The 23,539-nt window shown below is 41.9% G+C and overlaps 1 protein-coding gene across 1 annotated transcript in view; it reads right to left on the bottom strand.

Annotated features, from left to right (window-relative positions):
- The window catches only part of Dock7 (dedicator of cytokinesis 7), a 198,439-nt gene extending 176,001 nt beyond the window's left edge, over window positions 1-22,438 (bottom strand). Inside the window, exon 1 of the mRNA XM_028778777.1 lies at window positions 22,246-22,438. Coding sequence (XP_028634610.1) covers window positions 22,246-22,283 — 38 coding nt within the window. The 5' untranslated portion in view covers window positions 22,284-22,438. The remainder of the gene's footprint in view (window positions 1-22,245) is intronic.
- Window positions 22,439-23,539: the final 1,101 nt, after the last annotated feature.

Below are 23,539 nucleotides of genomic sequence, written 5' to 3'. Positions count from 1 at the left end.
TGCATCACACAGACACATGCACCACCACACTCCCACATGCATCACACAGACACATGCATCACACAGACACATGTACCACACTCCCACATGCATCACACAGACACATGCATCACACTCCCACATGCATCACACAGACACATGTACCACAGTCCCACATGCATCACACTCCCACATGTATCACACAGACACATGCACCACACAGACATAACATGTAAGAAATATAATGAAAGTCATATGCAGCATGGAGACTCTGTCATCTGATAAAACTGAAAGAGCCAGTTCTAAATTTAAAAGCTGCATTGGTGAACTGTGGAAAGGCTCATAGAAATTGGTTGTGGCTTCTATCTGTTGCTCTGCCCCACACATCAGAGCTTCCCAGCCAGAAGCTCAAAGTTCTTCCTAATTACAATGCTATATGGAAGGTCCCTCCACAGAAAACTTGCTCTGAAGTTGTACCTTAGAATGGAGATTAGCAGGTAATAAAATATATTCAACTGAGGAAAGATGATATCAACCCTTAATAGGTATATAAACCTACTAACTTCCATCTCCTATAGGGATTATAACTTTATCCTATAAACCACAGATTAGGTATATTTAAAAACCTGGAGGTCAGGTTCCCCTCAGGACCAGCCAAACCCAATGAGGACAGGATACTAGGTTCCTTACTACTATTCATTCTTCCTTTGAATTATAAGGTGCCTGGACTCATCATATCAGAATCACCAGGACACACAAACCAAAAGACCCAAGTGTGTTACTAAAACTCATACTGAAGGAAGCTAAAGGAAGGAGTTCTATTTTCTAATTGTTCTCTATACTTCTATAGTTTTTTGCCTTCTGAATAGTTACACTCTTTTGTATGTTAGCCAGAACTCAAAATGAATTGATTGCAATTGTAAGACACAACAGTGAGTATTCTTATTCTTCTAGTTGGCCTCTTTGCTTAGCTATGTCTTGGACTAGATTCCCCAGGATATTAAGCCTGTATTTTTCTGGGCTATTTGAGTTGGGAATATCAATGACACTGATTTCATTCATGGTTTATGTCATAATTAAATAATGCTTTAAAATGCTATAGTAAAACAATTATGAGAGAGAACTCAAGTTAGGGCACTAGGCTTCTCCAGGCAATGCAATTATTGTGCACTAGCACTAACAGGATTTCACAGCACTGCTATGAAGCCGCAGAGCACTGGCTGCCAGCTAACAGTTTGGGAATAAGGAATAAAATGTGTCCAGAAAATACTTAGCCACTAGGCAAGGCTGGCATCTTAGGGGAAACTTCTATATTATACACTCTCAAAGTATCCTTTTCCCATTTTTTAAAGTATAATTTTGTAAGAAAGCTTACCATGCCCAAAAATATATCATGTATTTTAACATGTCAACATGTATTCTATTGACATTGGCTAAGCATGTCCAAAAATGTATCCACCACTGAATTAGTCAGGTTTTGTGTCACTGACCCCGAATGTTCAATGTGTGTGTTTATATGTGTCTGTGTGCACACATATGTGTGCATGTGCATGCATGTGCATTTATGTGTGTGTACAAGGGCACATGAGTGGAGATACACTCAGAAATGCACATATAAAGAGGCCATATGACAACTCCAGGTGTCATCCTCCTTGTTTTTTGAAACAGGGTCTCTCAGCGGCCTGGAACAGGTCCGTTCGCTAAGCTGGCTAACTAGCAAATCCCAAAGACCTGCCTCTCTCTGCTCCTCCAGCACTAGGATTCAGAGTATATACCATTTAACTCGAATTCCGTGTGTTGGTGCTAGGACCTAGTTTAGTTTCTCATGCTTGTGTGGCTGGAACCAACTAAGTTATCTCTGCAGTACCCAGACATCATGGTGTCAGAGGTATATGGTACAGAAGCTTCTTCATGGTAAACAGGAAACAGAGAGAAGAAACAGACATGAAGAGGCCAGAGCAAGACACAGTCCCCAGGGATGCCCACAATGCTCCAATTAGTCCCCATTTCCTATCTCCACTTCCCATTACACCATCATACCATGGATCCATCAAGAAAATTAATCTCATTCTGTCAAAACTCTCATCATCTACTCTTCTCTAGAGATGCCCTCTGAGACCTGCCCAAGTGTGCTTCACTAACTACCCAGGCCTATTGAACCAATCAAGCTGACACAGTGAAGACTAAGTATCACAGCCATCTCTTTCTGAACCCAAACTAAAGAGCATGCTCAGGAACACCTGCCTTCACTGAGCATGCTCAGGAATGTACTCAACCCTAAAAGTCTGACTTACATGAGTACGCTTAGGCTCCTAGAAAAAAGAAAAAAAAGAATCCCCATTTGTTCCACAAAGGCAAAGCTTAGGAAATAACTTTCATGCTCTCCTTGCCTGCTGCAGATAATAAATCTTTCTCCATTCTTCTTGGCTATGCTTGTCATGGCATCGCACTCACTGACAGTTGAAGTCATCACATTAGCTAAACCACTGATACCAAGCATCCTACACACGCAAGGAAACACGGGCTACAAAAGACTAGACCAAATAGGGAGTAAATTAATCAGAGTGAAAAACCTTCTTTTAACTGAAGTGAGCCTGATACAAGCCATAGGGAAGGCCTATGACTATAAACATTTTCTTTAAGAAGCATAAAAAAATCAGAGTAAGTTTCTCTGGCATAGCAGTAACGCAACAGCTGAGGATAGAAACACGGTGGGGAAAACTGTTCAGTGATGTCTCAAGAATCTGGTTTCTCAAGCATGACGTGGTCACTCTTCAGTAACAGCTTCACAGCCTATAAGAAATCGCTGTAATGGTGCGAATCTGAAATGTGCTGCACAGGCTCCTGTTTTTAACCCCAATCCCCAGCTGTGGCACTATTCTGAAGCTTTAAAATGTAAGGTCTTCCTGGTCACTGGAAGTCACTGGATGTGGGCCTCTGTGGGTTCCAGCCATGGCACACCTCTGACACCTTAGACTAAGCCACTCCACTATGCCATTCCTGCTCTGACAGACTGCAAACCTCTGAATGGCTGAGAGAAAAAAACATTTCCACAATTGTTTCTGTTTCGGCAACACTAAGTAACTAATGCAACTGGCTCTGTGCAGGCTGTTTATCCACTATTTTGTATAAGTATTTCAAAACATGTTATTAAAGAAAAAGCATATTCTCTAATTGTGTTGACATTTTCCTATCAAGAACTATTTTATTGGGGCTAAAGAGATGGCTCAGTGGTCAAGAGCACTAGCTGTTATTGCAGAGAACCCAGGTTTCATTCCCAGCACCCACATGGTGGCTCACAGCCCTGTGTAACTCCAGTTCCAGAGGACTCAATGCCCCCTTTAGACCTCTAGAAGTACCAGGCATGCACACGGTACACAGACATTCATGCATATAAAGTAATACTAAAGCACTCAAACACATTAAATTATTTGATTGTTTTGAAAGAACTATCCTTTTGTGGTAAGTGAATACTACTGTAGTGATACAACTACACTTGGCTCCTCCTGACAGGAAGAAAAGCCTGTCAAAAGCCAAGACTTCATCTTACTTAAGCTAACACCTTCCAGAAGAGTCCCTAGTACATACAGAGTGCTTAGAAAATGCTTAAGAGCTGAAAGGAGAAGTAAGAACAGAGAAGAAATTCCTAATTCCTTCCCTCAAAAGCAGGTGACCACTGACACTAAGACAGAACAGCTGCTGGGGCTCCTGGAGGGTGGAAGCCAACCCCCAACCTCAGCCCCAATGTCCAAGACAGTGTGGGAGAAAGAGAAAGGAAGCAATACGAAGACGTGAATTTGGAGAGTGCCTAGAATGTCTGAGACTCCACAGCAAACCAGTCTGTGAATGTGGGTGGTTGAATTCATCTGAAACAGGGACCTGCCTCTGCAGGGTGGCATTTGCTGGGGACAATCCATCCTCAGAAGGGTCTAAACATCTACGCATTTCTTTGAAAGTCTGGTTGACATCATTTACATACCAAAGAGGGTTTTTTTTTTAAATCTAACACTTAGTATAATATTTTCTGATTTAATGTAAAGATTTTAAACAATATCAAATATGTAATCTGTTTACTTATCACAAAATAATTTCTATCTTTAGTATATCAGCAAAAGGCTGTTTTCAGGGAGTTACTGTGGAAACAAAGGCAATGAGATTTTGCAAGAAAAAGACAAAACAACAAAACACTGGCATAAGAAAAAAATCTTTAAAACAAAATATATAAAAGAAGTTACATGCATTCATTAAAAATTCACATACAAAAAAAGTTTTTCTTAGAAAAAAAAAATGTCTCTTGGGGCTGCAGAGATGGCTTAATGGTTAAGAGCACTAACTGCTCTTCCAGAGATCCTGAGTTCAATTCCCAGCAACTACATGCTCATAACCATCTGGAATGGGATCTGATGTCCTCTTCTGGTTTGTCTGAACACAACTACAGTGTACTCATATACATAAAATAAATAAATAAATAAATCTTTTAAAAAATTATCTCTCGCCAGGCAGTGGCGGCGCACGCCTTTAATCCCAGCACTTGGGAGGCAGAGGCAGGCGGATTTCTGAGTTCGAGAGTTCGAGGCTATCCTGGTCTACAGAGTGAGTTCCAGGACAGCCAGGGCTACACAGAGAAACCCTGTCTCGAAAAACCAACCCCCCCCCAAAAAAAAAAACTCTCTAATTACTACTTTCAAATCCACAGTAAAATCCCTCAAATGTAAACTTTTAACCATCTAATACCTTCATAGATATACTTCATACACACAAAAAAGAAAGAGCAAGTCTTTATTTTTTAGGTGTGTATGCATTACACATTCACTATCTTTTCTTCATAAATTATATTTGGAAACCTTTCCCAATCAGCACATAAAATTAATAATATAAGCAACATCTGTCAAGCACTTACAGGGTGTCAAATAAAAAGTTACATTTAATATTCAGGAACACCTCATGAAGCAAGAACTATGCAAGGATACTGAAGTTTCAAGGTCATTATGGTTACATAATTAACTAGCAATGATGCCAAGATGTGAACACAGAGATTCCACAGCTAACCACTGCTAACCTACTCTATAGTCCATTCTGTGGATGAACTGAAGTGGATATATCAAGCCTCTAGAAGTGAACATTAGGCTGCTTCTACTTTTTCCCAACATTATCAGTAGAATGCTTCTGCAAACATATTTTCCTAAATGGAGAATTATGGGTTACTTTCATCTTTCTTTTGGGCCTCTCATATTTCCAATTTTCTGAAACAAATTACTTCATGAGAAAAATATATTTAGAAACTGTAAAATAACAGGCCTAGCATTAAAAATGATAGGGACAAGGTTTAAGTTCAAATCTACTAACAGGCCTAGCTATAAACAGCTGTCATTTTAGCACTTTAAAGGTTGAGGCAGGTGGATTGCCGTAAGTTCCAGGCTTGCTTGAACTACAGTGTAAGACACTGCCTCAAAAAGAAAAAAAGCCGTGTGTATGTGTGTGTGTGTGTATAGTATATGTGTATATAACACAGGTATATGATGTAAATACAGTATATATTATAGATAAAGTCACATAATACCTGCACACACTTCCATGGAATCAAGTTTTTAAAAGCAAACAATTATGGTTATAGTTCATTTTGCCCAAATTTCACTCAACAACTCAGTAAAGACAGTGAAAAATGCCTAATGTACAAACTAACAGATTAACAGGAACCCTGCTGGGATTACCATTCTCAGCACTGTGTGAAGGTGTGTCTCTGTATTTTGAATTGTTAATTCCATAGAATTAAGTGTAGAGAATTAAGTGCTAGCAGGATTCTGGTGTTGTCATTTCTATGGCCCATCACCAGATTTTCTACTTTGTAAATATTCGTTCTTCCTCATCTGCCTAAAGGCAATCTGGAAATGTATCAGAGGTTGTCTCACCACTGATTGGTTGTAATAAAGATCTGATGGCCAATGGATGAATCAGGAAATAGGGAGTGGAATTTCCAGGCAGGGGAGAAAATCAAAAGCCTACACGGAGGGGAACAGACCAGAATGGAGCAGAAGCAAAGAGGTACAGAGCTAGTCACGTGTGGATAGCAGGCTAGATAGATGGGTTAAGTTAGATTCGTTACCTGAGAGACTGCCCCAGGAAAAGGCCCAAGCTTTAAACTTTATTAGCAGCCTCCATGTCTTATTTATACCACTGGTGGGTCCAAGAAAGATCTGCTATAAAACATTCCAAAAACTAACAGATTAACAGGAACACCCAATGGTAGCCACCATTGTTACAATCTATCTCAAGTCTTTTGTGGACAATGAGCAGGACTCTAAGTTGAGACACTGTCTTTGGGTCACTTTATGTGAATTTGTCTAAAGTCTTTGGGATGAGCCAGAGAATTGGACCGGGCTAAGATGTAGACAACAGGACAAAAAGAGTCCTTCTACTTGATGATTTCAGGACACTATGTGTCACTGCCTTACAAGGTACTGTGTGTTAAGGCGATAAGTACGTCTCCAACAGAGTGATATTATAGGGCATTTCAGTATGTCTTAATTTCCTCTACTAACACACAGTAACAACAGTGTTCTGCACTTTATAGAACATATTAAATTATAATACAGAGAGAAAAATTAAAAAAGCACCTGTGAATGTTGGTGCTTACTTAAAATTAACAAGTGGCAACAGGTGGGGAGCCAATCTTCCTCCTCCTCCTCAAAAAGAATAAAAGATGCTTTTAATTTAACCCATTTCTTAAGAATAGAATCTTAAGAACTGTCTTGCCCACAAGCATAAAAATTACAGTCTTTGTGTAAGTTAGATGCATTAGTTGATAAATCCTAATTTATTCCAAGTTTTTTGTTTTCTTGATTTTTTTTTTTAAGACAAGATTTCCCTCTGTACCCCAGGCTGGCCTAGAATCCCTCTAGCATCAAACTCATGAAATCTTCCTGCCCCAGCTCCAGAGTGCTGGGAATATAAGCACAAACCACCTCACCTTATTCTAACTTTGAAATGTTTCTCAAGCCTGTGTCCCATCCTATCCTTTCTTACAGTATGTGACTACAATTCATAACATACTTGTAGCCAGCAGTGGTGGTGCACACCTTTAATCAAGCACTCAGGAATCAGAGGCAGGGGGATTCTTATGAATTCAACACCAGCCTTGTCTGTATAGTAAAATTCTTTCTGAAAAAACAAAACAAACAAACAAAAAACTCCATTGTGAAAATCTTAATGTTCTTTTCCTTAGATCATGAAGAAAGTGAAGATTTCTGCTGGCTCAGCATTAGGCTGGAGGTTCTAACCAATGAAATGGGGAGGGGAAACCGCAAGTGTTTGGAAGAGCAGAGGGGAAACTACTCCAGTCAGGAGTCATACAGCAGGAGGCTGCCATTCTCAGCTAAATGTCGGATAAGGGTATCAGGAGGCAAGCCCCAAGCCCCGGCCCTGAATTAGCCTTAGTGGAAGAGAAATGAAGAAGCCATAAACATTATGGGTATGGAGAACTTGTCTGCACTCTACACTACGTTCCCAGGGAAACTGCTATAGCGACAGTCCCCATATCAAAATCCCAAACCATTGGGAAACAGGTCTGACCATGGAACCCACCTGTTATGCTGCCAGATGCTGAGCCTGAGATGTTGCTTACTGGCTGAGAGATGAAGTGCCAAGATAAACTCTTTCTCCATGGAGACTGAGTCAGCAAGAAGAGAGATAAAGTAATGTTTTCAGGATGAATTACACTGGCAAAAGATCCACCCCTGAGGCCAGCCTGAACACAAGGTTCAAGAAGTGTGGTTGTAAAGATGACCTCACACCACCAAGTGAGCCAAAAACTCTCAGAATTTGTGAGGAAATGGAAAAATATGGTAAAAATGAGCAGATTTTTGTGAAGCCATGGTGACAGGACAGACTGACCAGTCAGGACTAAGAGTGATCAGCAACTAAGAGTGAAAGCATACATCATAGGACAGCAAAGCTGCTGGAAATTAGCACAATCATTAAAATGCTTGCTGCAGAACTGGAGAGATGGTTCAGTGGTTAGAACATTGACTGTTCTTCCAGAGAATCCAGGTTCAATTCCAGCACCCACATGGCAGCTCACAAATGTCTGTAACTCCAAAATCTGACACCCTCACACAGGCATATATGCAGGCAGAAACACCAATTCACATAAAATGAAAATGAATTAATAATAAAAAGAAATACACATAAAATGCTTGCTACACAAGAACCCAAGTTTGATCCCAGTACCCACGTAAAAAGCTGGGTGTGTCTTCAGTTTGTTGTGAGACTGTGTCTCTTAGGAATGTCAGAAGCTACACCCATAAAGTCTCACCAACATGACTGCCTAATCATGAGGTGAACAGGCAAAAGATGGAGAAAGCTCATGATGCCTCAACCCTACACAAAGAATGACACAACTAGGGAATGCCAAAAGTGGGAGAAAGAGTATTCCCCAGGGAAGGTCATACCAATTAATTATTCAATACCAAATGGTCAGCCCTGAAAATATACAAACAAGCAACATTATTCAGACTGAGCATGCCATATTTATGTATTTACAAATATGTTATGTATGTATGTAGCAACAATTAAATGAAAAAAAGAAGCCATGAACTTGAAAGAGGGTAAGGAGTGGTGTATGGAAGGGTTTGGAAGGAGGAAAGGGAAGGGAGAAATGATGTAATTGTACTATAATCTCAAAACATAAAAGAAATATATTTTTGAAAAGCTGGGCAAAGCAGCATAAATCTGTAATCCCAGAGCAGGGGATTCTCTAGGGCTTGCTGGCCAATAGTCTAGACAATGAGGGAGCTCTGGCTTAGACAACAGATCTGGTCTCAAAAAACAGGATGGAGAGCAAATGAGGACGCCACCTGACACTGACCTCTGGCCTCCACACATGCACATAGACAGACAAAGGACACACACACACATACACTCACACAGAGAGAGGGGGGGAGGGAGCAGGGTGTGTACTGCTGACCTTGTTCACACAAAGGATGCTACACTCACAAAAGAGACAAATTTGGGAGTTAGAGGAGGAGAAAGAGGCTAGGGGGTAAGAGAGAGAAACATTTGGAGTAAAAAGAAATAAAACAGTCTCTTACTCATCAAAATGATACTCCATACAGAAAATTCTAGGGAACCCATGAAAAGACAGTAAAATAAACAAATTTAGCAAGGTCCTAGGACACTACTTCAATATCCAAAAATCAACAGTACTTATATATCCTAGCAATGAACAAACCAATTAAATAAACCTTTGTATGGTAACATCCCAAACCAAAGTAGTTTAAAATAAACTTACCAAAAAAAGAAAAAGACTAGAAGACCAAGGCCAAGAGAAGGTGGAGGTGAGAGGTACACTGAAGACCTAAATGTACCAGACTGGGGATGTAGCTTAGCCAGCACAGTCTCGGCCCAGCAGGAAGCCAGCCCTGCACCAAGCACACCTGTAATCCCAGCACTGGGGAAGTAGAGGCAGTAAGATCAGATGTCCAGGGTCTCTTGGCTACAAGGCAAATCCAAAGCCAGCCTGGGCTACAGGAGGTCCTGTGTCAAAACAAAATGACATCCCACTTAGGACCGAGCACTACACTGTCACCTCTCTGCAGCTACGTCATCCTTTCAAGGCTGCAGAGACAGCAAGGAAGAAAGAAAAGAACAGAAGCGCCAAGGGATGGGGAGACCCAAGCAAACAGCCATCTGGACCTGACCTGGCCACTGCACTCATGAACTCATTGCACAAAAATGAGGCAGCAACATTTCATCACGGATGGAGGAGAGGTCCATGAGTGTGTCCTTTACTAAAGTGTTAAAGTCACTAAGTTGCCCTTGCTTCAGTAAATATCCTACCCACGTTCAGGCAAGGACCCCTAAGGAAACTCAATGCCCCCACACACACACAAATCATTAACGTACAGGTGTATCCTTGTTGGGGGAAAAAAAAAACATTCCATCAGGAAAAGGAATAGGGAATAGAGAACAAATAAATACACACGCACACACACGCACACACACACACACACACACACACACACACACACGAAACTGTTAAAGAATTTTTTAAAAGAAAATGCTAAATAAGACCTAAATTAACAAAGACTCTCCTTTCTCATGGACTGAGAAGTTCAGTCTTGCGCCGGGCGGTGGTGGTGCACGCCTTTAATCCCAGCACTTGGGAGGCAGAGGCGGATTTCTGAGTTCGAGGCCAGCCTGGTCTACAGAGTGAGTTCCAGAACAGCCAGGGCTACACAGAGAAATCCTGTCTCGAAAAAAAAAAAAAAAAAAAACAAAAAAAAAAAAAAAAGAGAAGTTCAGTTTTGTCTAGAGGGTCATTTTCCCCACACTCTTGTACAGAGTCAAGGCAATGCCTATCAAAATTCCAACAGGGTTATTGCAAACCTTCACACACGTTTATTAATGCTTATCCTAAACTGTACAAAATATCTAGAACAGCTAAAACGATGTGAATTACAAGTTACACTTGAAGACTCACACTGACAGCCTTCAAAACTCACTACAAGGCAATGCAATCACAACAGTGAGAATCTGGTCTCAGCATAAAGAAGTGAGTGAAAGGGAACTGAAGGTGGCACACACCTAGGAGGCAGAGGATGAATAGTGCAAGTTCCCACTCCCTATACAGCTTGAGTAAGTAAGATCCTGTCTCAAAAACACATGAAACAAAAATCAGAAATCTCTCCTGTTTAGGACCAGCTAACATTTTAATTGTACGTGTTATCACTGGGGGAGGCATGCTCAGTGCACATGCGGAGCCGAGGCTATCCTCCACCTTCACCTGGATTCCCAGGACTGAACTCAGGTGGGCAGGCCCACACAGCAAGTGCTTTCCCTACTGAGCTCTCACCAGCCCTCAACTAACTCTTAAAATTCAATACAGAATGATTAAATTGTGTAATAATCAAATTAGAAAATTAGGACTTCTGAATCCCTAAACATCTTTTGTTGTTGCTGTTGATGATGATGATGATGATGATGATGCTGATGATGATGATAGACGGACTAGCAGTTTAGTGCACTGCTCATCCAGAGGACCTGGGTTCAATATCCAGCACCCACATGGAGGCTTACAACCACCTGTAACTGCAGGCCCAGGGAATCCAACACTGTCTTCAGGCATGGACAGGCACTGCATGCTTGTGGTGCATATGCATATATACATAGAGCCAACACTCATACACATAAAATTAAAATAAATCTAAAAAGAACTAAAACTAGAGGCTGGAGAAAAGACTCAGTAGTTAAAAGCACTTGTTCTTACAGGGGACCCAAGTTCAGCTCCCAGACCCACATGGTGGCTAACAACCATTTGTAACTCTAGTTCCAGAGGATCTGAGACTGTCTTCTGACACTCTTGGACATTAGGCACACATACAGTACACATGCATACATGGAGGCAAAACACTCATACACAAAGTAAAACAAATAAATGTGAAAAAAATTAAAAATTAAAACCAAGTGTTCAAACAATAGTATACAAGTGTTCATAGAGGCACATTCATAACAGCCAAAAGACAGACACTACTGAAATGTCCATTAACTGATGAATGAAGAAACAAAATGTGCTATGTAAAATGGCACACTACTCATTCATAAAAAGTACAGACAGCAGTACGTACTACAGCATGGAAAAAACATGGCAACATGCTAACTTTTAAAAGCTACACACAAAAAGACCACATGCTACGTAACTCCATTTATGTGAACTGCTCAGAAAAGTCTAATACAGAGACGTAAAAGATGGATCAGCAGTTACGTGGGGTTTTAAGTGGAAATGGAGACCAACTTAAAACTGGCACAAAGCTCTTTTCAGGGTACCGGCAATACTCTACAATCATAAATTTACTAAAAGACTTACTTGTATACTTCAAGATCTATTATATATATATATATATAATATCAGTGCTCTGTTTTCATGTACACCAGAAGAGGGAGTAAGGAATCAGATTCCATTACAGATGGTTCTGAGCCACCATGTGGGATTGAACTCAGGACCTCAGCCACTGAGCCATCACTCCAGACCCTCACTTGTATACTTTAAATAAATCTTATGGCATGTAAAATATACCTCAATAGGATGAGAGGGATGTCTCAGAGCATAAAATGATTTGCCATGGGAGACTGCTAACCCAAGTTCATCCCCAGAACTTACGGTAAGACAGACTCAACTCCAGAAAGTTGTCCTCTGACCCCCACATGTGCACTGTGGCACATGTACACGGTTCATACACACTATAATACATGAGGTTAAATTATATACATTAATAGAGCTAGCCTCTTGTGACTGGGGCTGCTCTGAGAGAATAAGGGAATGGTATCAATCAAAGAAAGGATAATGGGGAAGAGCTGAAAGAAGAGACCCAGTGCAGAGTGACAGAGATAATTTGGGACCCTGAAACATGTGCCACTATCCCTGTATCTTTAGCTATAATGGTAACAATCATCAAAAAGCTAATATGAATGAAAGGGTTGAATGAGTGCACATATATGAGAAATTCAAAATCCAAAAAGTAAAACCGGGTAAACATTCTTGTGAAGGTTATGAAAAATCACTGTGGTGGTTTGAATGAGAATGTCCCCCATAGGCTCCTATGCTTGAATGTTTGGTCCCCAGTTAGAACTATTTGGGAAGGATAAGAAGGCATGTCCTTATTTGAGGAGGTGTGTCACTGGGAGTGGGCTCTGAGGTTTCAAAAGCCCATGACATTCTTAGTACTGCACTCTCTCACTGCCTCCATCATGCAGACCAGGATGTGCGCTCCCAGGACTGCTCCAGCACCATGCCTGCCGATCTCCACCACAATGATCATGAACTAACCCTCTAAACGGTAAGCAGGACCCCAGGTAAGCACTTCCTTTTACAAGCTGCCTTGGTCATGGTGTCTCTTCACAGAAATGATCAGTAACTAAGATAGGCATTAAAGTCTGAGCTAAGCTTTTTAAAGCTTAAATTACAGGGAATCCATAGCCAGCTAAGATCAAGTTAATGAGGAGTCTTTTTGAATTTTACCAGTTCTACTTCAATTTAAGGAAGAATGTGGAACAGTTAGAATGATTAATTTGAAGGTCAGAGAAATGGCTCAAATGTTTAAAAATGTATCACCCCAAGCAAGAGGACTGGCATTCAGATCCCCAGCATTCACATAAATTCCAGGCAGAGGGAGAAACTCTGCCTCAATAAATAAGGTGGAGGGCAATCAAAGAAGACGTCCAACATCTATCTTGGGTGCACACATACAGAGTGTAGGGGGTGAGGTGAGAGAGTAAATAAAATGATTAATTTTATTTGGCATGTAAGTATGTATTTTTATGTATGAAAGTGTTTGTACATGTGTGTTCCTGTGGAGGTCAAAGGTCAACCCTGGGTGTCATTCCTCAGGTACTAACCACCTTGAGGTATAAGATGAGGTCTTGAAGAGATTTGAAGCTCCCTGATTAAGCTATACTGGCTGGCCAGAGAGCCTCAGGGATCAAGCTGTGTCCAATTCCCCAGCATTGGGGTTTCATATGCATGCCACTATGCATGGCTTATTCATGTGAGTTCTGAAAACCAAACTCAGGTTCTTGTGCTAGCACAACAAGCACTTCACAGACTGAGCCACCCCCCCAACCCATGCCCACTGCCCCCAAATTAACTCTGAAGAGCATCTTCCACTTAGTATGACCAGGACTCTTACCTTCCTTCCTCTCATTAGAAACCCTTTCTGTTTGGTAATGAACTTACTCTTTGAAACCCAAGAGGGGCTGACATCATTCACTCCCTCCAAGCCAGGGAAGACTCTTCTGCATCCCTAAACACAGCAATTGGCTCAAGGAAGCACACCCACCAGAATCAGACAGGTAACCGAGCTCTTGACAGGAGCTGAGCCTAGAGCTGTGGAATCTCACTGCGACTGTTTTGGTGCTGGTTTTTGTGTAAAATCTGAGATACAAAGATAGCATGTATCCCCTTAACTAATCTTAACTAACAAGAGTGAGCACTTCTTTGTGTACATAAATGAATTTGATCTGAGCTTCTATAATTACATTTGTTAAATTCCCTTGGTTTAAAAAATAAAGCCAGTGAAAAAGTAACATGACATCCAAAGTGGCTGCCAGAGGCCACCTGACTCAAAGCAGAGTGGGACTTAATCCGGGACACTGAGCTGCCTGGAACAGGAAGGTAAATGCCCTTTCTACAAAACCCTCTACTGACTGAGGAACTCTTTCTCTGTCCACAGATACTCTTTGTGGCCAGTAAGCACATCTGGCAAACACTTTCTCTCCAGTTCTTTGTGAAGCAGTAGCCAGGAAGACATGTCTCCACCTTCCATCACTTCTTGTCTTTCTGAGCCTCACCCCACTTTCTCTTGATCCTGATGCCCTGGGACTATACTTCCCAAAAAAGGCCTGGATTCTCAATCCTTAGCCTCTGTTTCCAGGGGGTGAAGTCTCAAAGATTTTCTACAAAGAAAAGAGAAGTGTTATAAAGAAAGAAAGAGGGGCTGGAGAGATGGCTCAGCAGTTAAAAGCACTGACTGCTCTTCCAAAGGTCCTGAGTTCAGTTCCCAGAAACCACATGGTGGCTCACAACCATCTGTAATGGGATCTGAAGACAGCTACAGTGTACAGTGTACTTATATAAATAAAATACATAAATCTTAGGAAAAAAAGAAAGAAAGTATCTCTCAGCAACCATCTAGCTCAAGAGTAAAACCCAAAACTCTTTGCCTTTGAGATCATAGGGTACAATGTTAAGCAGGAATGGTAGTAACTGCACAGTAACACAAGTTAATACATAGCTTTTCATCACCACAAGATACTTTACATAGCTAAATTATAAAGACAGGAGCTGTGTTTGGGCTCACTTTCAGAAGTTCCAGTCCATGCCAAAAGGCCCCTTTGGGTTAAGCCCATAGTAGGTAGCACATCATAGAGCACAAACATGGCAGAGCAAAACCAGTCACCTAATGACCAGAAAGCAAAACAGGACAAGAATAGATTGGGGGGAGGGGGGCAATCCCTTCAATGCCATGCTTCTGATGACCTATATATAGACCACTCTGCAGAGCTCAACTCTTAAAGGACCCATCACTTCCCAAAAGCCACTTGGGGGCCACCTGTTAACATGCAGGCCTTTGGGACATATTATGATAGAACTACAGAGCAAAATCAAAAAATTAAATAAATGGATGAATAAATAAATACTGTTAACAGTTGAAAAGGAAGAAACAAAACTCTTTGCCTTTGAGATCAGAAGTTCCAGTCCATGCCAAAAGGCCCCTTTGGGTTAAGCCCATAGTAGGTAGCACATATTTCCCAGGAAATATGACTAATATCTACAGAAAATATCAAAAAAACGCTACAGACATGCTTTATAACCAGAATTTAATAAGATGTAGCTAGATATAAAGTTATTGGATACCTAGAAATAAACCTAACCAAAGATATGCAAGGACCTCACAGAGAAAAACTATGAAACTTTTTTTCCTGTGATAAGAAAGTTCTAAATAACAGAAAAGAGATGCTATGGATTGCAAACTCAGTATTAAAACCAAATTAATGGTTAAGTTCAATATAATTTCAATATAATTCTAGTAGGGTGTGTGTGGGAAGTTTTTGTTTTGTTTTTTACTTTTGGGAGGATTCAGTCTACAATTTCATAGAATTTCAAAGGGCTAAAGGAAGCCAAGATGCTTGTTTTTTAAAAAGGGAATAACTGGTCTACTAAATCCTGAAGCTGATAAAGATTAAACCATCCTAACTGGTGAAAAGACACATACCATATCTATGGAACAAAATCAGAAATTATGGCAGAGGTATAAGAACACACCAGTAAGGAAAGGATAATCCACTCAAGAAAAGTAACAAGTCCATTCCATTCACATATTAAGTAAAGTGAAATACAAACCTTGAAGAGAACAACTGCAGAGTTTCTGTCAAGACAGACAAGGATAAGGGGAGGTTTCCTATGCTGAAATCATAAAGTGCTGGTGTTGACTTCGAGCTCAGCTTGGTAGAATGTTTGAGTAGCATGCAGGACGCCCTAGCTTTGATCTCCAACACCCCATATATTGGACATAGTCATCTATAGTCCAGGAGGTAGAGGCAAAAAGATCAGAAGTTCAAGCTCAGGTTGTCCTCCACCACACAGGCCAGCCTGGATTACATGAGATACCATCTCAAAGAAAAAACAAACAGGCAAACAAAGTAATAACATAACAACAACCACAAAACATAAACACTTTAAAACTGAGAACTAGCTTTTCAAAAAATTTCCTTAGGAAGGATGAAAAATAAGCCACAATGGGGGGAGGGGTGCTATCCAAATAATCAATAAATGATCAATACATTGACTGTATGCTAGTACTCACAAAAAATCACAAAGGAAAAAATTGGGAGGGGATGACCACAAAGATTTAACTAGGCAACTTACAAAACAGGGCATTTCAATAATCAATAAAACACAAAGCAGAGCTCAACTTCATTAATAATGCAGTAAATAAAAATTAAAACTTTACTATGAGCTAACATCATGAATCCAATACACTGACAATCCAATATATTTAAAATACTGCAAAACTGGGCAACACCAAGTAACAGCAATTACACACAAAGCAACACTGTGGTAGGGGCGAAAAAATCTCGACCATCACTTTGGAGAACAGCTTAGCCTCACCTAACCCTGACCAGTCAAACTGCTACAAATAACAGCATACTTCAACTAGGAATTCCAGAGTTGAATATACTCTAGAGCAGTTCTCAGGAGTGGCATATCAGATATCCTGCATATCAGGTATTTACATTATGATTCATAACAGTAACAAAATTACAGTTATGAAGTAGCCATGAAATAATCTTATGGTTGGGATCACCACGACCTGAGGAACTGTATTAAAGGGCTGCAGAATGAGGAAGGTTGAGAACCACTGCACTAGAGAAACTTAAGCATAAATGGGTCCCAGAATAAGCATACTGTCTGGAAATCAGAAAGTGCTTCATGGCATACTTACTCAATAAAAACTCTACAAAAGCACAAAAAATGAATTAACTTCATAATACAATTTTAAGCAAAAGTAAAAGAATAAAAGAAACAAACGCTACAATTCAAATATCTTCAAACATCAGAAAAGAAAAACTCTATTGCTTAGAAATACATCCACAGGTGATAAGAACAACACACAAAGGAAAGGCTAATCCTCAAAGTCAGCAGAGTGCATTGACAGAGTCTGAGAAATGGGTAAGCTCTAGCTGCCTTGTTGGTTTTCATTTTTAAATTATACTTACTACTTCTTGAGGAAGGGGTGCATGCACATGCCACAGCAGAAGATGTTTAAAGAAAAATGTATCACAGCAGCCGTGAGATGGTGCGGCAGGTAAAGGCACTTGTCACCAACCTGCGCCTGAGTTAGAACTCTGGGGTTCTCATGATGGAAGAGAACTGACTTCTGCAGTTGTTCTCTGGCACCCACATGATAGTATGCAGTATACACACACATGCACACACTATGCACACACACACACACACACACACAACACACTAAAGCTATTTTTTTAAAAGAGGTCATACAAAAGTTTTAAAGAAATATAAATTATGAATGAAAACAATGGAATAATTAATAGTCATGGGGTATGGGGAAAGCACCTCTGACCAGATAGCAAGGTATAAACTAAAGAATGAGTCAACAAGAGAGAGATCAGATTATAGCGAGCCTTAAAACACAGGAGAATCTTTGGATTTCCCACTGGCAGAAAACTGTACTCCTGATGAAAGCTGTGCCGCAGGGAGCCTGCCGCACGTGAGTAAGAGTGCAGAGACTGGGACTGGGACTGGGACTGCCTAGGGAAGTTGCTGACACACGCTTGGAGACCACACTGAGGCCACACTGAGGTGGCAGTCAAACAATTAAGTTCCAGCATCCACAAGGCACTGGACTTGAAAAGTCAAGACCTGATGTAGCAGTATTTTATTGTTTGCCTTTTTTGTTTCTTTTCCAAAACTAGACTGAAAGACTCATTCATTTTTGTAACTGAAGTTCATTCACTTAGTTTATAGCAAGGGAGGGGGTGTGAGTTGGGGGGGGGCAGAGATGAGAAACTGGGAGAGGGGCATAGCTCCTGAAATCAGTGCTAAGGCAAAGGGAAGGAAGGGTCAAGAGTTAAAGAGATCTACAACTTGGGAACACATAAACTAAGCATACTCGCACAGCCCAAGCATTCCTGAGAGACAAAGCAGGAAGTAGTCACAATGATGGCATATACCTGATAGAACTGGGACTAGAAACAGAAAACCAGTAATTGGTGGCAGCTAGGAATGCCAGACAACTCAATAGGTCTTTGTTTTACACTGAGACTGGCCTAAGTCTTATGACAGAAAAGAAAGGTCTCTTAAAAGGGATACAAATGTTAGAATGGAGAGGGGAAAGTGTAGAGCCAAAGTTCTGAGGAAAATGATAAGAAATAGGCTTCAAGATTACAATAACATATACCTAGCACATCAGTGGCTAGGGCAGGAAGACCGGAGTCCAAAGTCCTTAAGAGGAGAGGGGAATCTGGAGTAACCTCATCTGAAAGAAGATGGTAATAAGAGGTAAGTGAACTGTTCTGGTCTCCCTCCAACATGTGGCTTAGAAGGTACAAAGAGACTAGAGACTGAGCATTAACAAGTAGTGGGGTAAGGGCTGGGCTGTAGATCAGTGGAACAGAGTGCTTAACCAGGTTCAATTCTAGACAACAAAAAAGGAACGGAGGAACAGAGGTACAAAGGAACGAAGGAAGGAAGGAAGGAACAAATGAAAGAAAATGAAGGAACGAAGGAAAGAAAAGAAGGAAGAAGGAAGGAAGGAAGGAAGGAAGGAAGGAAGAAAGGAAGGAAGGAAAAGAATTAGTGAGGATGAGGTGAAAAAAAAAAAGATCAGGGAAGTCCCTGAGTCCACAGAGAAAAGTGGGCAGCACACCTGATAACATGGGAGCTATAAAGAAAACCAGACTGGGTCCACACAGTCAGAATCACTAAAAGGTAAGAGGTAAAGCTTGAGCTACTAAGTAAGACTATATTCAGTCCTCTGAAATAAACATCTGACTCCAAAAAAACAAAACAAAAAAACCTTTATTTTCTGCTTCCTGACAAAAACTATAGCTAATCAAAAATGGAAAGACAGAAAATAAGCATAAGGTTGTGATGTCAACAGTGGCACCTGGGGAACTCCCATGAAAACTATGTTGGAAAAAAAAGTACAAAGAAAAAGTATGCTAACTACAATCAGAGGACAAGGGTCTGAGTGCCGATTTGGGTAATGCTACCACTGCCTAAACTCTAACCTAGAAAACAGCACTACTATTAGCAAGTAGTACCCTGGTGACACAGAGGCAGCCATTCTTAACTGCTCATGTTCCGGGCAACATCAAGGATGTCAAGGAAGCTTGTTCATGTAATCCTCACATTCACTGTATGGGGGCTTCTGGAAACCAAACCAAGATCTGGTGAAATGTTCAGAATTGCCCAGCGACAATGCCACGTAAGCAGAGTTTCAACCTGTGCAATCTGGCCAAAACCAATATTCTTTCCCACATTGTGTGCCTCTCTAGGTTATAAGGATATGAACCTAGTAAAAATGTACACAATTGTCCATCCTCTTATTAAATATCAAATCACAGGACAAAATGATCCAAATGAAATCCTACATCATTAATCTGAAAATAGTTGAAATTTCATAAATGCACAAGCCGTATCCTCAAGAAGGAGAAAGAACAGAGAAGAGGAGATTTCTTGATGTGGGCAAAATGCATGGGACTTTGCAAAGCTGAGCTGAAGTAAGCTAGCCAATCAGGTAAAAATGTATAAAGAACTTTCTTAAATCACATCCCAGCCTCGAAAAAATAACAGCATTCCATGAAAAGGGCTGAAAAAAATAGCTCAGCCAGAAAAAGCTGACTAGCATGGTTCTTTATAAAGACTTTTAGACCATCATGAATCTTTTTTTTTTTTCTAAAGTTTCACACAGCAGGTTTTTACAGAGCAATAAATTTCATATATGCATATATTATAGAAAAGACTGTCACTCTGAAGAAAAGATCCTAAGCCTCATTTCATAAACATTAAAAAATGAAATAGCTATTTACTAAGCATTAATGCACACAAGGCTTTATTCTAAGCACACTGGAGATATAGGTTTATTTAACCTTATAGCAACTCTACAAGAAAAGTTCTAGGATTATCACCATTTTTAGGGCAAATAGAAATGGAATCAAGTAACTTGCTCAAGTTTCGTCAATGAGGAGCAGGGCCAGACTGTCAACCCCAGTGTATCCCCAGAAACACTGTGCTGTGTTTCTGCTGGCAGGAAACTTAAAAGCATAGCTCTCCTTTCTTCAGAAGTGTTATTTAATGATACTCAGTAACACGGAGGACAGTACTCATTCATGATAGATACCTACTAACTGCATACAGCATTCTGTTCTTGGTTTTCTTTCTACAGCCCAATCAGCTCCCCAGGCTTCTCTCACAATCTACTTCCTGATGATTCTGAATTCAAGATCCCCAGTCTCTCCTATGTCTAAAGCCAGTACCAAAAACCCAGTAGATGTTTCCATTTAAACGTTATATAAGCCCTCCAAGCCAAGATGTCTAACCTGAATCCTCACTTCCATCCAAATCAGATCTCCCATTCTTAAACGGCTTCCTCCTGTGCACATGGACCTCAGCGACTCCTTCCATCATCCAGCCGGGTGCACAGCTGGAAAGCTGGGTGGCAGGAAAGCCGTGTGGCCCCATACTTCCTCAACTTCCACGTGCGGTCAATCACTCATCCCTGCCATGTCTACCTAAACATCTCCCGAAACAGCACAGGCTTCATTCCTCTGCCTTCATGTTGTAACTTTCAAGACTATCCTGACTTGAGTTTGAGGCTCTTTTTCTACAAGAGATTCTATTTTCTTTCTTGAGGCTAGTCCATCTGATTTCCATTCAGAGAGGAGGCACTGCCTATATTTCATCATCCCTTAGTCTCAAGGGTGTACTTACTTTATGAGATATAAACTCTAGATCTGTTTAAATGTACAAAATGTGTCCCTTAACGGCATGCCTTAAGACCCAAAACAAAAAAAGTTATACTTTCCAATCCCAATTACAAATGTTCAACGATAAAATAGACAAAGCACTATTAAGCACTTTATACAAAAAAAATGACCATTTAAAATTCACAACAATCCTATAAGCTAGATACCATTATTAGCATTTTTCAGATGAGACAACTAACATGCAAGATAATTTCAACAACTTGGTGAAGGTTCCAATTTTAAAACCACTCAGTATCGGAATTTATCTTAGTCTGCCAGTAGCGTCCGTATTCCTAAGAACGTGTTTTATTTCTTATGAAGAAAATGAAACACATGTTTTAAAACTCGAAATAAAAAGGGTTCATTTACACCTGATCTTGGCCAAAGACAGAAATGCAATGAGATAGATGTTAGTTTTAAATGGGAAAGAAAAGTGTCCCCAAAAGCCCATTGTAGGGGTCCGGGAGCTAATAAAAGCTTTTCTCCAACATATCCAAAACCCGTCTACAAATATCAACAAGCTAAAAAGATTCAGAACCACAGAAATATATACAGCCATCAAAAATTTCACCTAATTGTTGCCTTTAATCCTAAATCGCAGGAATAAGACTTTATTGAGACAAACAAACAATGCGTAGTTCCTTATCCATAAGTATATCCCATAGTTAAATTCTACAAACATCCTTCCATATTTTTTTTTAATCTGGACTGGGAGGTAAACTGCTGGGTAACCTTATCCTCGGTGGGTGGCTTACTCCTAGGATGTGAACGCCAGGCCCAGGCATAAAGCCCAATATGGGTCGGGTCATCTATCTTCCTCTGGGGCCAGAGAAAAAGCACCCACCGAGCCCACGGGTAAGTGGGGTGCTCTCATGTCCCGCAGCCCACAACTTTGCACTGCGGCCTCGGTGTGCGTGTGCAGGCGTGGGTGCGGAGCCGCTGGGGCGGGCGGGGCGGCCGGGGTGCTGTCAGAGGTGGCGACGGGTGCGAGCGGGAGCGCCGTGGCCTCCTCTCCAGTTCCTTTTGTTGGGGCGCCCGGAGCCGGGGCGTGGGCGTGGAGCGCCGGGGAGGACGCGACTGCGGACACAAAGAACCGCCAAGCAGCCGCACTCCTTGCGGGCCTGGCGAGGCGCGGGCTGCAGGCCCCGGACCGCGCGGCAAGGCCCGTGGGCCGCGCCACACCCACCCTCCCATCCCCAGGGCCCGGCCGGGCTCCCCGCCGCGTACCTGCTGATCTTCTGAGCGAAGGCGCGGCGCTCCGCCATGGCTGCGGCGGCGCGGGGCTGGGCGCGGGGCTGGGCGGCCTCCTCCTCCTCCTTCTCCTCCTCCTCCTCCTCGCGTTCCCGTTCGCGCTCCCTCCCGCGCGCTCGCCCGTCGGCTCTCCGGACCCCACCGCGAGGCTGGGCCGGCCGCTGGAGCCCGGAACGAGGGTACCGTAATGCGCCGAGGAGGCGCGCACGAGGAACCTCTCTCCGCCCCCGCCACCCCCCTCCGCCCCGTGCGCCAATCCCGGCTGGAGGCCGGGCTCGAAGGCCGCGGTAGCCCGCGGCAGCCGATGGGACGCTGGGCGTGGAAGCGGGCCGCAAGCATTCGCTGCCAGGCCGCCACGACCGGGAAGACCCACGACGGGCCAGTGGCCGCCGAACGCGCGCGGAGCTGGGCTTTCCCCCAAGGGAAGGTTAGGAAATGGAAAGGGCCTCGCGGCCGGGAATGGCTGAGCTCCGTTCCTGCAGCTCCGGACTTCAGGCAGTTTAAAGCACCTTTCTTAAACGCCCCGACCTCGTGAGTGGGGTCTAGCCGGAGAAACAATGGCTCTTCTTTGTAGAAAGAACTCTCCCACAAAGGTGGTGTGATAATCGCTGATTTGTGGTGCATAGCCAAGCTTACACGAATGATCTTACTTAATCTCCACAACAGCTCTTTGAAGTAGATTATCAACATTTTGGAGAGAAAAATTGTCTCAGAGAAAATGTGACTTGCCCTTGGGTCACTCATGGCAAACTCTTTCCGTGAATATGAGACCCAAAGCCCAGGCCTTTATCTCCAAGAACAGTTATCCCTGTAAGGAATTCTCTTGTGAGTCCTTTACAGTTACTCTGGCATCTCGCTTCATATGTATGCGTACATGCATATCCATCAGTTTTCCATCCTTTTGATGTTCTATAAATAGACTCTCACCGAACCTGTGTCCGTTCTGTTCTAATGCATTGAGTTCTCAAATTGTGAAACTAAGAAAACCCCCTTGGCTTCTTGTGGCACCTTCCCTCTTAAATAGTGTAAGAATTTAGTGTACCTTATTTACAGTTACTAAATGTCCCCTATGTCCTTGAGGAGGGTGTTAGATTGTCTCTCACCATAGGGAAACCTGCAGCTTGAAGCCTGGTCACTTGCCCAATCACACAGAACAGAAAGCACTCATTACGTGGGTCCATGACTTCCTGTCTGTACCCTAACCTGGGTTTGAACCAAGGCTCACTCTAGGTGATTCGATGCCTTTAAAGCACTGGTTTACTGTGAGGAT

Source organism: Grammomys surdaster, unplaced genomic scaffold (assembly GCF_004785775.1).
Source record: "Grammomys surdaster isolate TR1022 unplaced genomic scaffold, NIH_TR_1.0 341, whole genome shotgun sequence".
Lineage (NCBI taxonomy): Eukaryota > Metazoa > Chordata > Mammalia > Rodentia > Muridae > Grammomys > Grammomys surdaster.
This window is presented reverse-complemented; position numbering and strand designations above follow the sequence as displayed.